The following is a 14,081-nucleotide window of genomic DNA, read 5'->3' on the forward strand; positions in this document are numbered from 1 at the left end:
AGTAATTAGGTTGGCGACGAACGCGACAAGTAAATGCAGAACCAGTTTAACTCGCAATTAAATTTATTATAGATTGCGCTCGAGTTTCAATAAGAAGTGGTGCACTCGATTCTGAGTGTGCCTTTATATTTATTATACAAAGACTAAATAGTCTGCGGATTTTTATACAAAATAAAAATGTTGTGCATAGATTGCGAGAAAAAGGAGGTGCATAGATATTTATATTTCTTCTCTTGACTTGAAAAGTCAAGCATTGTATAATAAAATGTTTAATTTTTCCCTACTGTGTGAAATCACAGACAAAACACTGTTTGTTGAATGAAAATTCTAAGAAGCGCACGAAGATTAAACGATGCACCTCTGAGTAATCAAATGTCCAGATTATTTGTTCGAAGCCGGGAAATTTTCATTTTGTGCATCGCGGGACAGCGATACTTACTTCCCCCCCAATAAAAGTGCGCTATTGCGTCTGCAGTCTCATACGACGGGATGGCATTCGAAGGGGGATTTTACGGCAGATAACGAAGAATCTGGTGCAATGAGCAAGCAATTCTGCGTGGCACAAGAGGCTTCCGGTTCTGTTTCGTGAACGTAGGTAAGACGTTGAACATCGGTAATCAGGTGCTCGTGTATGAGTACAAACACCCCAATGGGATGCACTCGACCTTTCGTGAGTACTATTCAGCCTCTTCGTCCCTTTACCTGCCCTATTGTTAACCGTGCAACACCGTTACTGCGCCTCGTGCGTTAGACACTAATTTTATAATCCTGGTTCCGTCGAGGCATCCGTGTGCTTTCTGTCTTTCGTTGTGTCTCCGGTGTATCTCGCCCTCCTGCAACCAGAGGAGAAGGCCTGAGAAGTCTTTTACTGCCCAGGCATCATTTCAAATTGTCCACATCTTGCAGCCGTTTACTGACACTGTAGAACCTTCTTGATGAACTTAAAACTACTTTTTCGTCATTGGAACTGCACACTCGCTTGTATCCAATGTCATACAAAAACTCTATAATAATATTAGTAATACAAGGAACTGCAAAATATGTATCAGGATGTTTAAGAGTTGAAATGAATAAAATTTTTACAGCAAATGATGGAGACAACTAAAAATAAATGATACGTTTAGTGTGTATAAGGTTATTACCTATTACAATCTTTGAAAAATATATAAGTGGATACTAAACTACAATTTGCATTTAATTGTTTTTTATTAATAGATCTGAAGTTGGATTATCAATATTTTCGCTTTGAATTCTCAATTAATAAATTAATATACTTCAAACTCCCAGTAATAATGAAAGATAAAAAATATCCAAAACCTTTTTTGTTATGGTGAATAACAATTTTTACTGCAATCTGATTTTCTATTTTCACTGTGTCTTTGTGCGACATTTATGGACAATGTGATTCTGGTTCGTTGGCAGCGAACGTGTTAATTCCACAATATTTGAAGCAGATTACGCTCCCAGAAGAGGCGCCATTACGACTGTGTATACAGACCGAATACGCCTCGGTCCGGCCCTTGAACAATCGCAAGTTCGAAGCCAAGACGCGGTGCAGCGAAATTTTCTAATATCCTGAGTTTCTGCCGATCAAACATCAATACTATTCGAGCGGGCAGATAACAATATAGCCTATGCTTGATGAGAATCATTTATTTCTTCCATCAGGAAACGATCTAGCAATTTCAATGTGCCGCAATACGTCATTCAAATATTTACCGAATACTTGTCCGTATTACGAGGATGCAATTATCGATGATCTGGAAGAAAAGCGCGTATCATAGCCTCGTCGGTTACTTTCTCTCCCTTTAGCATCCCCATCCGCCGGCGAACCATCCTCCGTCTTCGCCGTGAGTCGTTTTTCACGATTCAACAATTCCAATCTTGCCATTCAGCCTTGCCGATCGGTCAGTCTTCAGGGAACACGTAAACCCTTCCGTTCGTGCGCATTATATGTTTATCCATCTTTATCCACTTTCCTTTTGTTCTCCCGCACCATTCTCCTCTCCACTCTCTCATCCCTGTCGCCACCCTTCCGAACGCTGACCAGCCCGACCAAAGCGGCCTTTTCTTCATGAACGCTCCATCGCAGAGACAAGCAGGTAGTAAGCACCGTTCCGTAGGTACAGGTACAGGTGCATCAACACAAACAGTCGAATACCCCCTCGATGCGACGCGACGGCCTTAACCAGAGTGTAGTTCTGTACGCCATTTTTTTTTGTCCCGTTTAGAGGACACGAATCGTTGACGTTTTACGGGGAGACGATTCCTCGTTTTCGGAAATGTACTTTATGAGCACCCCTGGCTATGAGGGGTGGTAACGGAGCTGGTGAGTGATGTCGTATGGTTTAACCCGTTTAGAGTTTAGACCTGGGAATAATACAGTCGTAATTTTAATGGAATTGTCGTAAATGCAATTGAGGACGTTGGAAAAAATATGTTTTTATTTGGGGTGCTTGAAACTACCTGTCCCATGTAACGGAACCTGCTTAGACGTTGTTTGTACAAAAAATCGATTTTATAAATTTAATTTTCTCAACACTCTAGACATATGTATACGATATTATGTCGAAGTGATCTTTTGCTCGAGATCATATTGTAATAAATGAGAGTAAACAAATCTCTCTTTTACGCTGAAGATGTCTGATTTTGTTCGGGAAAACATTTTTCACAAAGTATTTTACAATATATGATTCTAAAATATTTTTATAAACACTTAAAGTTCATCCTTTTTGAATAAACAGGGCTTCCAACAGGAAGTTTTACTTGTTTTTTAAATGCATCTGATGTTTTTACTGTTTTCTGCTTGATCTATTCATTTTTACCATGAATGCATGAAATCCAAAGTTTACTTATCACCAGGGCTTCGGAGTCGGTAGAAAAAATTTTTAACTCCAACTCCGACTCCAACTCCTCTTTTTTTTACCTACGACTCCGAATCCGACTCCGACTCCGACTCCGACTTTCCAAATTGCAAAAATGTGTACTCAAAATAATTAAGAGTTGTAATAAAACTGAATAAATAGTTGAAATATTGTAATAAATTCTAAGAATATGGAACAGATAACTCTGATACAACACAACACGACTGTTACTCTTTCTCACTTTCAGACAATAGTTAGAAAATACTACTACCATAACTTTAACTGTTTCCCCTCTACATAGTGCCGAGGTATACATATGTATGTATACATATACAATACGTCTATACTGTAGATCGAATATTAGCAATTTATTTATGTATACATATCTATTAATGATTTATAAACAAAAGAGTTCGAGTTGGAGTTGGAGTCGATATATTTTTTTCGACTCTGACTCCGACTCCGGGAGTCGATGTATATGTATAGCTTTTTCTTACTCCGGCTCCGACTCCAGTGATCAGCAATTACTCCGATTCCGACTCCACGACTCCGACTCCGACTCCGAAGCCGTGCTTATCACACAGAGGTTACTACTTGTAACCAAATTAAATTTTGTAGACAGACAAAGAATTGTAGAATTGTATTACTCGCATATGACCAACGTGGCACTCAACATATTGATGATTATGATTACCAAGATTATTCTGAATAGTCAATTACGAAAATAATTACAAAATAATCAATGACTGCCCATCTCTCTTGCTCTCGGTGTACATCTACTGCTAATGTACGCATATTACAATAAACAGTCACATCCTTACACGATCGACAAAGGGGTCATTTGCCTTACACGACTCTCGATTCACGGTATTGTAATCGGTCTTGACCTAGACCCCTCTGTATTGGTATCAAAAAACGGCTCGTCAAAGTCAGTCGGTTGTAAAAGCACGTCTACGAGAATCGTTGATTACGCTTTGCAAGCTAAACAACCAGCGTGGAAGTAACGAGTAGTGAGTACGGGGATGGGAAAGAGAGGAAAACGAGGACAAGGGAACAGAGCGCGGAAAATCGGAGGCAGGGGGTGTAGGTAGCATGAAATAGGTACGGATATATAAATAAGCCTGCCCGCGAGAACGTTGAAAAGATGGACAACGTGCACGCAGAATTCTTGGGAAAAGAGCGAAGGGCGAGAGGAGGGCTCGGCTAAGACAATGTTGCGCTCCTCTGAAGGTCCAAGAGTCCGAGCCATTAGCGCGAGTTCCATACCGATGGCCGAATGCCAAGTGCCCTTCGTTTCACTAAGCTCTACAAGAGACACGTACCGAGGGAACGAGAGAGAGAGAGAGAGAGAGAGAGAGAGAGAGGGAGAGAGAATGACAAAAGAAAGAGAGTGACGGAGCTAGGAGGTTAGGGGGAGAGAGATAGAACGATGGCGTAAAACGAAGGCTGAAGGGAAACAAACGGAAGCAGCGAGCAGGAGACGCGAGAGACGGAGAGAAGGAAAGAGAAAGAAATACAGAGGCTTGGAGGGAGAAGAGAAAGTGAAAGAGAGACAGAGAGATTGAGTGCCCCAAGGCCTCTTCTCGACGAGGCAATATACCTTGCCTCTTCTTTCTTCTTCTGCCTATCCTCCTCTCTTTTTTCCTCCTCCCTTTCCCTTTCGATCGGGGACTTAAATTCCGCGCGCAACGCTTTAAACCAGTGGTGAGCAACCCGCGGCGTATTGTGGGCCAAAAGTGGAAACATAAGACTACGCGCGGGCCGCAATCAGCAACGAACGCAATATTAAATACTTTGTTGCGCGTCGCGCTGTGCCGGATTCCGGCGGGCCGCAGGCAGTTTGCTAGCGGGCCAAATGCGGCCCGCGGGCCAGCGGGTTGCTCATCACTGAATTAGAAGCATTGGTTTGCGAAATGATGTGCAACAAAAATTTTTCAAATATTATAATTTACAAGGTTACATGCAAGAAATAAAAATGGCATTTTTTTAAACTTTTTTATTTGGGCTCATAATGAAAATTTAAAATACATGTTTTGTAGATCTATGTTAGTTATACACATGCTAAAAATTTCATCGGAATAGGTTGACGCAGCAAAAAAACGACACGCATCAGAAAAGATGTACGATTCTGTGGATATTAAGCAGAAACTGATCAAAAAGTCGTGTAAAACTACGATATATTTTCACCATTTTTCTGTAGTTGTCAGGAAGAACGCAGCATGTCACATACTTTCACTTTCGAGATATTGTCATTTAAATCTTAAATATTGTCATTTTCATCACTAATGCTTCGACATACGACATTGGTTAAATTGCATTGTTTTTGAGCCTTTTGAATTTATTTTCATGACTTTTTTCTGGTAAATCCTATCTGGTAAATCCTATACTGTAAAATTCAATTAATGCATAAACTCGAATTTTTTGAAATTGTAACATGCAGCGTTCTTTTTTGAAACGACAGTTTTAACCGCTTGTAGCTCGTGTATACATGTTAATCGATTTCGATGAAATTTTCAGCATGTGTATAACTAACATAGATCTACAAAACATATATTTTAAATTTTCATTAAGGGGCCAAATAAAACAGTTTTAAAAAATGCCTTTTTTATTTTTGCATGTAAGAATCCTTGGAATTACTGCAGTTGGAGGCCGAATATCGTGAAAAACTGCAATTTTTATCATCATTAAACGTCTGTAGCTCATTACAACGTCGACCGATTTTTATGAAATTTTCAGAATATGTTTGATCGATACGGATCTACGAAACGTGTTTTCTAAATTTTCCGTATTTTCTCGGCAATTCCGACAACTTGCAGTTTTTTTCAAAAAATTTTGTCACGCTGTGTAGCAAACCAATTGTAACTAACTTCTCAAAAAATTTCAAATCGTATATTCCAATATTAAAAAAGTTGTGGTCTTTTTAAGAGTGTCCGAATATTAGTGGGAGCCACTTTATGTATAAATAAAAATGAGTAGTATTTTTACTACAAGCAATGTTTCTAAACTTTACTTTTTACCTTTTTGAAAATTAGGTATGAAAATTTTAATTTACATAACGAATATTTTTAATTAAATAATAGTATTTTTAGCACAGCATAAAACAGATGGAATGAATTCTACGTTTCATTATTTATAATAATAATAATAATTCATCCTCTATGCATGATAATTTTATCTTACATTGATATTTTAAAAAATCCTACTAAACTTGTGTCATTAGTATCAGATGAAAGTTGTATTCGATATAGAAATCTGATACTGGATTATTTATACATCTCTTTTGATCAAATGTGAGAGGTCGAATCGATAGGGAAGCGTTTCTAATTTTCCATACATAATTTATATATGTATACATTTTCTTATCAAAAACTGTTCTGCATATACTTTTGCGAAAGGACATGAAAATAGTACGATAATTTCTCAGTGGCTTGCCAATGATTTGAATCGGAAAGAGTAAAATACTTGAATAAAATTTGTATTTCAGACGGTTGAAAATGCAGTGAAACTGTACGAGACGTTATCCAGAAGAACAGAAGAAACGTTGTTTTCGAAGGATATTATAAGTGAGGTCGCGCAGAATGTTGTAAAATGTAAAAGGTGGTTAGTTTTAGCTGGGCGTGTTATTGAATACGATTTACGGTTGTTCGGGCGTCCGCAAGGTGCACCTCGCGACAGGTAATGCTGTAAACCAATACAGAGTTTCTTAGAAGGCTGTCCTTCGTGTAAAAGAATTACTTTTGTAGGTAGATGTTTGCTCGGCAGACGACAGGGCGTACACGAGGTCGAATGCGAAAATTTTATGCCCCAATGAGTTTTTGGCGATTTGGAGGTATACATACAATACATGCACCTTGCAACGACACACCATAAAACATCCCCTGGGCCTTTTGGTTCGACGATTCTTATTTTTAGTTAGGGGTATCGTTTACGGTGTAGTTGCCTCTTTTATACTCGCTGCAAATTATTATGGTGAGACTTATACACCTGAATATTAATTACTTTATGTTCGAAAGCAACAAGTGCATTTTATAGCCGCTCGCAAATTGCCTATAAAAGTCCATCGTGATGCAACTCCGGATTTTTGGCAACTCTGTTGGAATTGCAAATCACCGTAAACAGTAACTGTTACACTTACTTGATAAAAATATTAATATATATTTAAATTTTTATATAGATTTAAAAAGGAGCTAGAAGAAGTAATACTAAAGGAGGGTCTTCCAATAAGAGCGATAGATCTTTCAATTGTCACAGCCGCGTCATGTTCGTTATTCAATTGTTAATGTTACATATTATTTGTACTCAGTAATGCTCAGCAAGTCATCATGGATAGATACCTCAATTGCTCAACGCGTTGAAATTATTAAAATTTATCGCCTTACTGAAATCGAAATTCAACGATAGGATTATATCAAGAAATGCGGCTGTCAATTAGCCTCCAAGATCTTGCGCCTTGACACCATTAGACTTTTTCTTGTGGGGCCATGTTAAGTTTCTTGTTTATTCCAATAAACCACAAACTGTTAATGATCTTGAAGCAAACATAATTCATGATATCGGTGAGACACGACCTGATTTATGTGCCAGAGTCATCGAAAATTGGGTTTGTCGTATTCACTCCACCATACGCAATCGTGGTAGTCATTTATATGATACTGTATTTCATGTACATTGTATAATGACATCGAATATACTTTAAAATAAAGCAGTGAGTACTAGATTATGTGACTTATTTTTCGTTTTATTTCAATTCAAAGTTCTATCGCTCTTAGTGAAAAACCCTTTATTACTTTTACACCATTTTACTAAAAATATACAGCATTCATGCACAAGGAAGTCCTATTGAACATTTACTGTAGCCTCGTCTCTCAATAAAGTATACATACCTGTAAATACATTTGTATGAAATATTCGAAATGTTTTTCCCACTTCTGATCTTGTGTAACCTTTTTGTCTCGACACACGCTTCCCCCCACTTGATATAAGAAATATATTCCACTTAAACAATTGAAGCTCACCTTCATTTATAAAAGAATAGTTCAAACACAATAAGATCACTGGGCCTTTTTGTACTGTTGTATATGTATACATACAGTGACCCAAATTAATATTTGGACGCTCTAAAAAAGACCACAACTTTTTTAATATTGGAATATACGATTTGAAATTTTTTGAGAAGTTAGTTACAATTGGTTTATTATAGGTTGTGAAAAGAAATTTTTTTTCAGAAATTGCAATGGATCGGAATTGTTGAAAAAAAATAAATGTTGCATTTTCAACTTTTTTATGTGGGCCTATATTGAAAATTTAAAAAACACGTTCTGTAGATCTGCGTGACTTAAACATATTTTGAAAATTTCGTCAAGATCGGTCGACTTCAGTGTTGTGAACTGGTATGGGAAAACTCGCGCATGCGCGGCGAATCCAGGAACGTATCTGCGTTCTACAGTCCGTAGCTTGTGGGGCAAGTTGGAGCGAACTGTTACTGCCGGGAAACCGGATGACGCACGACCACACGACGCACATATATCTCAATTTTAGATCTCAATTAGAATATATTTATATATTACATGTACATACACATCAAATTTTAATATAACATACGCATGTTAAACGTCATATTTGAAAATCGAGAAGGAAAGATTTTGCGAAGCTATGTGAGGCGACCAAGGTACCCGATTTTGTACTTCAGTGACGCTTTCCCGTACCAGTTCACAACACTGGTCGACGTTGCAATGAGCTACAAACGTTTAAGGGTTGTAAAAATTGCAGATTTTCACGATTTTCGGCCTCTAACTGCAATAAATCTAAGGATTCTTACATCTTTCAATGCCTGTCGTTCTTATTAGCGTATTCGCTCTCTTTACGGCGAACGGGCAGAAGAGAGCCTCTTCGCGATTGCACTCATCCGATGATTTTCGGATGTATTGAAAACTCATAATCGGACAACGTTGCGTACTTTAAACTTGACAACGCTGTAGACATATCGTTCGCAGATATTTTTGCTACAAAAAAGACCATTCATTGGGTTTTATTATATTATCGTGCAAACCATAGGGCCTCCTGGTTACATTTGCTACGGGCCCCGTGCTGGATTAATCCGGCACTGGCTGTAGAAGTTTTACCAGTCGAACAGTCGAACCCGATTCGTATTGGTTCTAGTTTTCGAATTCACCGTTCTCAAACCGTAGAGGACGCTAAAATCACTGGCATTTTAAGGTGTCGGTACTACAGATTCCTATGGACACCAAGTCCCATAAGGTGTCAGGTCTATTCCTATGTTACTGTTTTGGACGAGCATGCGCGAGAAATCTTGCACAATATCTCATCATTGCTTAGAGCCACCCAAAGCCTGGACAAAAAAGTCCATAAGATGCAATGTCTGTACTACGGTGCACTATACAGGTGTTCCGACTAAGCACCTTTGTAAAGTTGACGTTTTGTGATGAATACTATCTACCTATGTATTATCTATCTATTAGATAGATAGCTCTAGAGTGCACACGAGCATAAGTTGCATGTACGTGTGTGGATGAGATTGTGTGCATTACTGTGCATGCCGAACAATGCCGAACAGCCGAAGCCGAACATCGTATGCCCGTACGCACTCTAGCGGTCGCTAGAGAAATACGACCTAAATATCATCCTTTTCTGATTGAATTCGGAACACCTGTATAATGCACCGTGGTCTGTACTGATCAGTACTGATGTTATGATACTATTGTCTCGAAAAGCTCTTCTCCTCTCACTCTCACCGCGGTATACTGTTGTACATGTATATGTATTTACATTGTACACAGTACACTGGGCGCTTCACACGATATTCGTTTGCTTTCATTTCATCTTCGTTGTTCTACGCTTTTTCTCTTTCTCCAAACCTGCGCACAGCAGACTATACAATGCAGTGGTGGGGATAGATAGAAATCGACAATAGTTTAGTGGAGTCACCAAAACGCGACCATGTAAAGGGAATATTGAATGTTTATCAGTGATCATTGTTGTTTGAAATTAATACGTTTTACGAAGAAAAATTTTATGAAAATCTCACACAACGTTCAGCACTATCATTTTAATATTAGTCATAACTCGTGAAACCCTTCAAACAAGATCCTAATGTCCTTCAACAAGATTGTGTAAATTCTGTGAGTAAACAACACCTTTTTGGAGGTAAAAAATGTGTGAAGATGTATCATTATTAACGCGTTGTGAGTTGATCTGATTAGTGAATCTTGGCCTCGAGATAATCGAGATCGTAAATCAATTTATTATTTATTACATACAGATTTTTAATACCACGGAAAAACTTTGAGGAATGCTCGAATTTTTTTGTTGAAAATCCTCTTTCTACAGTTTCGACCCCTCCACTCCGTTTTGGCACCATCATCTTAAATTAATTTACCACTTCTTTGAATTCTTAAGGCTGATCAACTGATATTTTAAATCTTACATGCATTATACAATGACAGCTATTTGACTCAATAAAATGTTCGAAAATGTTCTATATATACTATATGAATTAATTATGCAAAAATTTCGTAATTGCTGATTCCGTATAGACGTTTGTTTTGTTAATATTGAGCTTGGCTTGTAAAGTTATTTACTTGTTGGAGTAATATAATTATAGTATAATTACAATATAGGTTTTCTGGATTCTAGAAAAAATCACGATGTCGCGCCAAAAATTTCATAAAAAATCTCTTCCTATTGGGGAGGACACACGAATTGCAGTGAACTTAACTTTGAAAAAATTATTGGAAACACCAGAGCAGAAGGAATTAGGTTTTCCATCGTCTTATACGGCAGAAGAAAGAGCCTATATTCATAGACTTGTTTTGGATCTTGGATTAAAATCTAAAAGTAGAGGGTAAGCAAGAAAACATAATATATGTGTACATTCTGGTAAAATTCATAATTCTTTTTTTCTCTCAACAGTAAAGGTCCTAATCGTTTTTTGACGGTTTACAAGAGAGAGGGTTCGACTATAGTACAAACTGATGCTGTAATAAAGTTGCAAAAGACATCGAGGCAAAGTATTTATAATTTGCTGCAAAGCTTTCCTCTAAATCATAAAGAATGTCAAGATTTACTACCACCTGTTGAGCGCGAGCGACCTATCAATACAGATGGTACTAATATTATTTTTTTAGCTTTGGTTTTTATATCAGATTTTCAGTAATTAGAAAGTTTGTCATTTTCAGTTTCTGTGAGTACAAACACTAAAGCTATGGGCAGGTTAAACAACAGTGTGTCGCAAGTACCGCAACTAAAAACTAATCTCGATGTGCTGAACTTTCGCAAGTCTCTTCCAGTTTTTAGTGTTCGAGAAGATATTATTAATGCATTGAACAGTAATGATGTGATCATTATTGGAGGTGAAACCGGTAGTGGTAAAACTACTCAAGTTCCTCAATTCATACTCGAACATTGCCAACAGATACATCAACCTTGTAGAATTATTTGCACTCAACCAAGAAGACTGTCAGCTGTTTCCGTGGCTGAGAGAGTAGCGTTTGAAAGGGATGAAAAGATCGGGCAAACATTTGGTTATCAAATAAGACTCGAGAGTAGAGTTGCTCCGAAAACTCTTTTAACATATTGCACGAACGGTGTATTACTCAGAACTCTTATGGCAGGTGACTCTGCTTTAAGTACAGTGACACATATTATCGTAGATGAAATACACGAACGCGATAGATTTTGTGATTTACTTCTGATTGCGCTTAAAGACGCGCAGATGAAGCATAGCTCTCTGAAGCTCATACTTATGAGTGCTACGATGGACGTTAGCATTTTTGTGAAATATTTCAGCAAGTGTGCAGTCATTAGTGTAATGGGTAAAGTATTTGATGTGGATACATACTTCCTTGAAGATGTTTTAAAAATGACTGGATACATGACGAAAGAGATGCTTACTTCGAAGAAGAAACTCATGAACAAAAAAGATGAGCGTAAAGTTTTAGAGTCCTGGATTCAATATAAACCTCAGCAACCAAGTTCAAGTACAATGAGCGAAAGATCTTTCTTGCCTGCTCCAATTTTAGATCAACAATGCGAATCTATTCCGGAGAAAGTGAAACTAGAACCTCGGTTAATAGAAGAAATGGATAAAAGCATTTGCGATGCATGGTTATGTGGTGGTGAAGACAATTTCGCGCAGCTTTTATATTTCATACTATCTGAAAATGTTTCTGTGGACTATCAACATTCCATAACATCTTTAACTCCACTTATGGTCGCAGCGGGTAGGGGATGCATAAACACAGCGGAACAACTTTTAAATTTAGGTGCAAATTTAAATTTACGAGCTGCCAATGAGTGGACTGCGTTAGACTGGGCGAAAAATATGAATCAAACAGAATGCGCCGAGTTGATAGAAGCCTATATGAAAACTTATGATTATTCAGTGCAAGATGATGCTATAGCACAGACAAAAGATGCCCCGCTCTCAGAGGAAGATAAACTTTTGTTAGCTGCTTACCATCACACATTTGATGACGATAATATTAATTACGACCTTCTGTTACAATTAATTCTGTACATTCATTTGAAAATGCCTCCTGGTTCTCTTTTGGTATTCTTGCCAGGATACGACGATATCGTCACTATGAGAGAAAAGATAAATAACGAAGAAAAAAAAATGATTCAGAATTTACGATATGTTTTATATATCCTTCATTCGAATATGCAAACGTGCGATCAAAAGAAAGTATTCAAGCCAAGTCCCCAGGGAACTCGAAAAATTATTCTTTCAACGAACATAGCCGAAACAAGTATTACAATTGATGATGTAGTATATGTAATCGACTCGGGAAAAGTTAAAGAAAAATCATTCGATGCTCTATCAGGAGTGTGCATGCTTAAGTCGAATTGGATCTCTCAAGCTTGTGCTAAACAACGTAAGGGTCGAGCAGGAAGATGTAGGGAAGGCATTTGTTATCGTTTATTCTCGTCGATTCGATACGACAGCATGCAGCCTTATCAAACTCCAGAAATTTTAAGATTACCTTTGCAAGAATTATGTTTATTCACAAAACACCTGGCACCGGGAAACACACCGATTGCTGAATTTTTGGATCGAGCTCTAGAACCACCCACTAGCATAGTAACAAGAAATGCGGTACAATTACTAAAAACTATCGACGCTTTAGACCCATGGGAAGATCTGACCGAATTGGGAAGCCATTTGCTTGATTTACCAGTAGAACCACGACTTGGTAAAATGTTATTGTACTCTGTTGTCTTGAAATGTTTGGATCCTGTCTTAACCATCGTATGCTGTTTATCTTACAAGTACGTAAAAATTGATCAACGTTAAAATGATATTGTTCAAGTAAACAGAGCTCTAATGATATATATATTAAACAATTAATTACAGGGATCCCTTTGTTTTACCTTCGCAGCCATCACAGAAAAGAGCTGTGACCGCAGCTCGCAAAAGGTTTGCCACTAACACGTATTCTGATCATATGGTTATGCTACGCGCTTTTCAAGGTTGGCAAAACGCACGTGCAGGTGGTAAAGAGCGTTCGTTTTGCGAGCAAAATTTTATTTCTGCCGCGGTGATGGAAATGGTGTTTGGAATGCGTTCACAACTTCTTGGTCAGCTTCGTGCATCTGGATTTGTTAGGGCAAGAGGCCCAGGTGATATCAGAGATTTAAATTCGAATTCAGAGAATTGGGCAGTAGTGAAAGCAGCCTTAACTGCTGGTCTGTATCCGAATTTAATACGAGTGGATAGGGAACACATGCAGTTAAGAACACAGTACGTTGTACACTTTTATGTGTAATAGTAAGACTTCATCAACGTTTTTATTGTCTATCATCAATCAAAACTATTGTTGCAGAAAAGAAGTGAAGGTATTCTTACATCCATCGTCGACCCTGAGGGATTGTCCAAAATCGAAGATGGTATCTTCGCAGAGACACTCACCTTATGTTGAGTCATTACCTTGCGAATGGTTGCTCTATGAAGAAATGAGTCGCACAGGTCGTTTTTGTCACGTGAAAATGGTCACGATGGTTAATCCACTGACAGTAGCATTGTTTTGTGGACCAGCACGGTTATCAGTGGATGTAATTTATGAAGCAGAATGTAAGTTTGTTTATTGTGTTATCTATCAGAGTTGGGCAAAAGTTATTTCGAACAACGAATAAACCTATTTACGAATAACGTAAATCATTATCGCAAATAATGATTAAATTCGGCAATATCGGTAGGGT

General features: G+C 37.9%; 1 protein-coding gene across 1 annotated transcript; it reads left to right on the forward strand.

Annotated features, from left to right (window-relative positions):
- Nucleotides 1-9,684: 9,684 nt before the first annotated feature.
- LOC143215998 (3'-5' RNA helicase YTHDC2) lies at nt 9,685-14,030 on the forward strand. The gene is made up of 6 exons (XM_076438688.1): nt 9,685-10,003; nt 10,518-10,725; nt 10,794-10,987; nt 11,060-13,151; nt 13,237-13,623; nt 13,706-14,030. Exons 2-6 carry the CDS (start codon nt 10,529-10,531, stop codon nt 14,013-14,015), a joined length of 3,180 nt encoding a protein of 1,059 aa, XP_076294803.1. The 5' UTR covers nt 9,685-10,003; nt 10,518-10,528; the 3' UTR covers nt 14,016-14,030.
- Nucleotides 14,031-14,081: the final 51 nt, after the last annotated feature.

This window comes from Lasioglossum baleicum, chromosome 2 (genome assembly GCF_051020765.1).
Source record: "Lasioglossum baleicum chromosome 2, iyLasBale1, whole genome shotgun sequence".
Lineage (NCBI taxonomy): Eukaryota > Metazoa > Arthropoda > Insecta > Hymenoptera > Halictidae > Lasioglossum > Lasioglossum baleicum.

What these genes read in the sequence shown, in the direction of transcription:
- LOC143215998 (XM_076438688.1), top strand. Translation starts at nt 10,529, where the DNA reads ATGTCGCGCCAAAAATTTCATAAAAAATCTCTTCCTATTGGGGAGGAC. An exon ending in GCGACCTATCAATACAGATG is followed by an intron (nt 10,988 to 11,059) that starts GTACTAATATTA and finishes TGTCATTTTCAG; the next exon opens with TTTCTGTGAGTACAAACACT. An exon ending in GTATGCTGTTTATCTTACAA is followed by an intron (nt 13,152 to 13,236) that starts GTACGTAAAAAT and finishes AATTAATTACAG; the next exon opens with GGATCCCTTTGTTTTACCTT.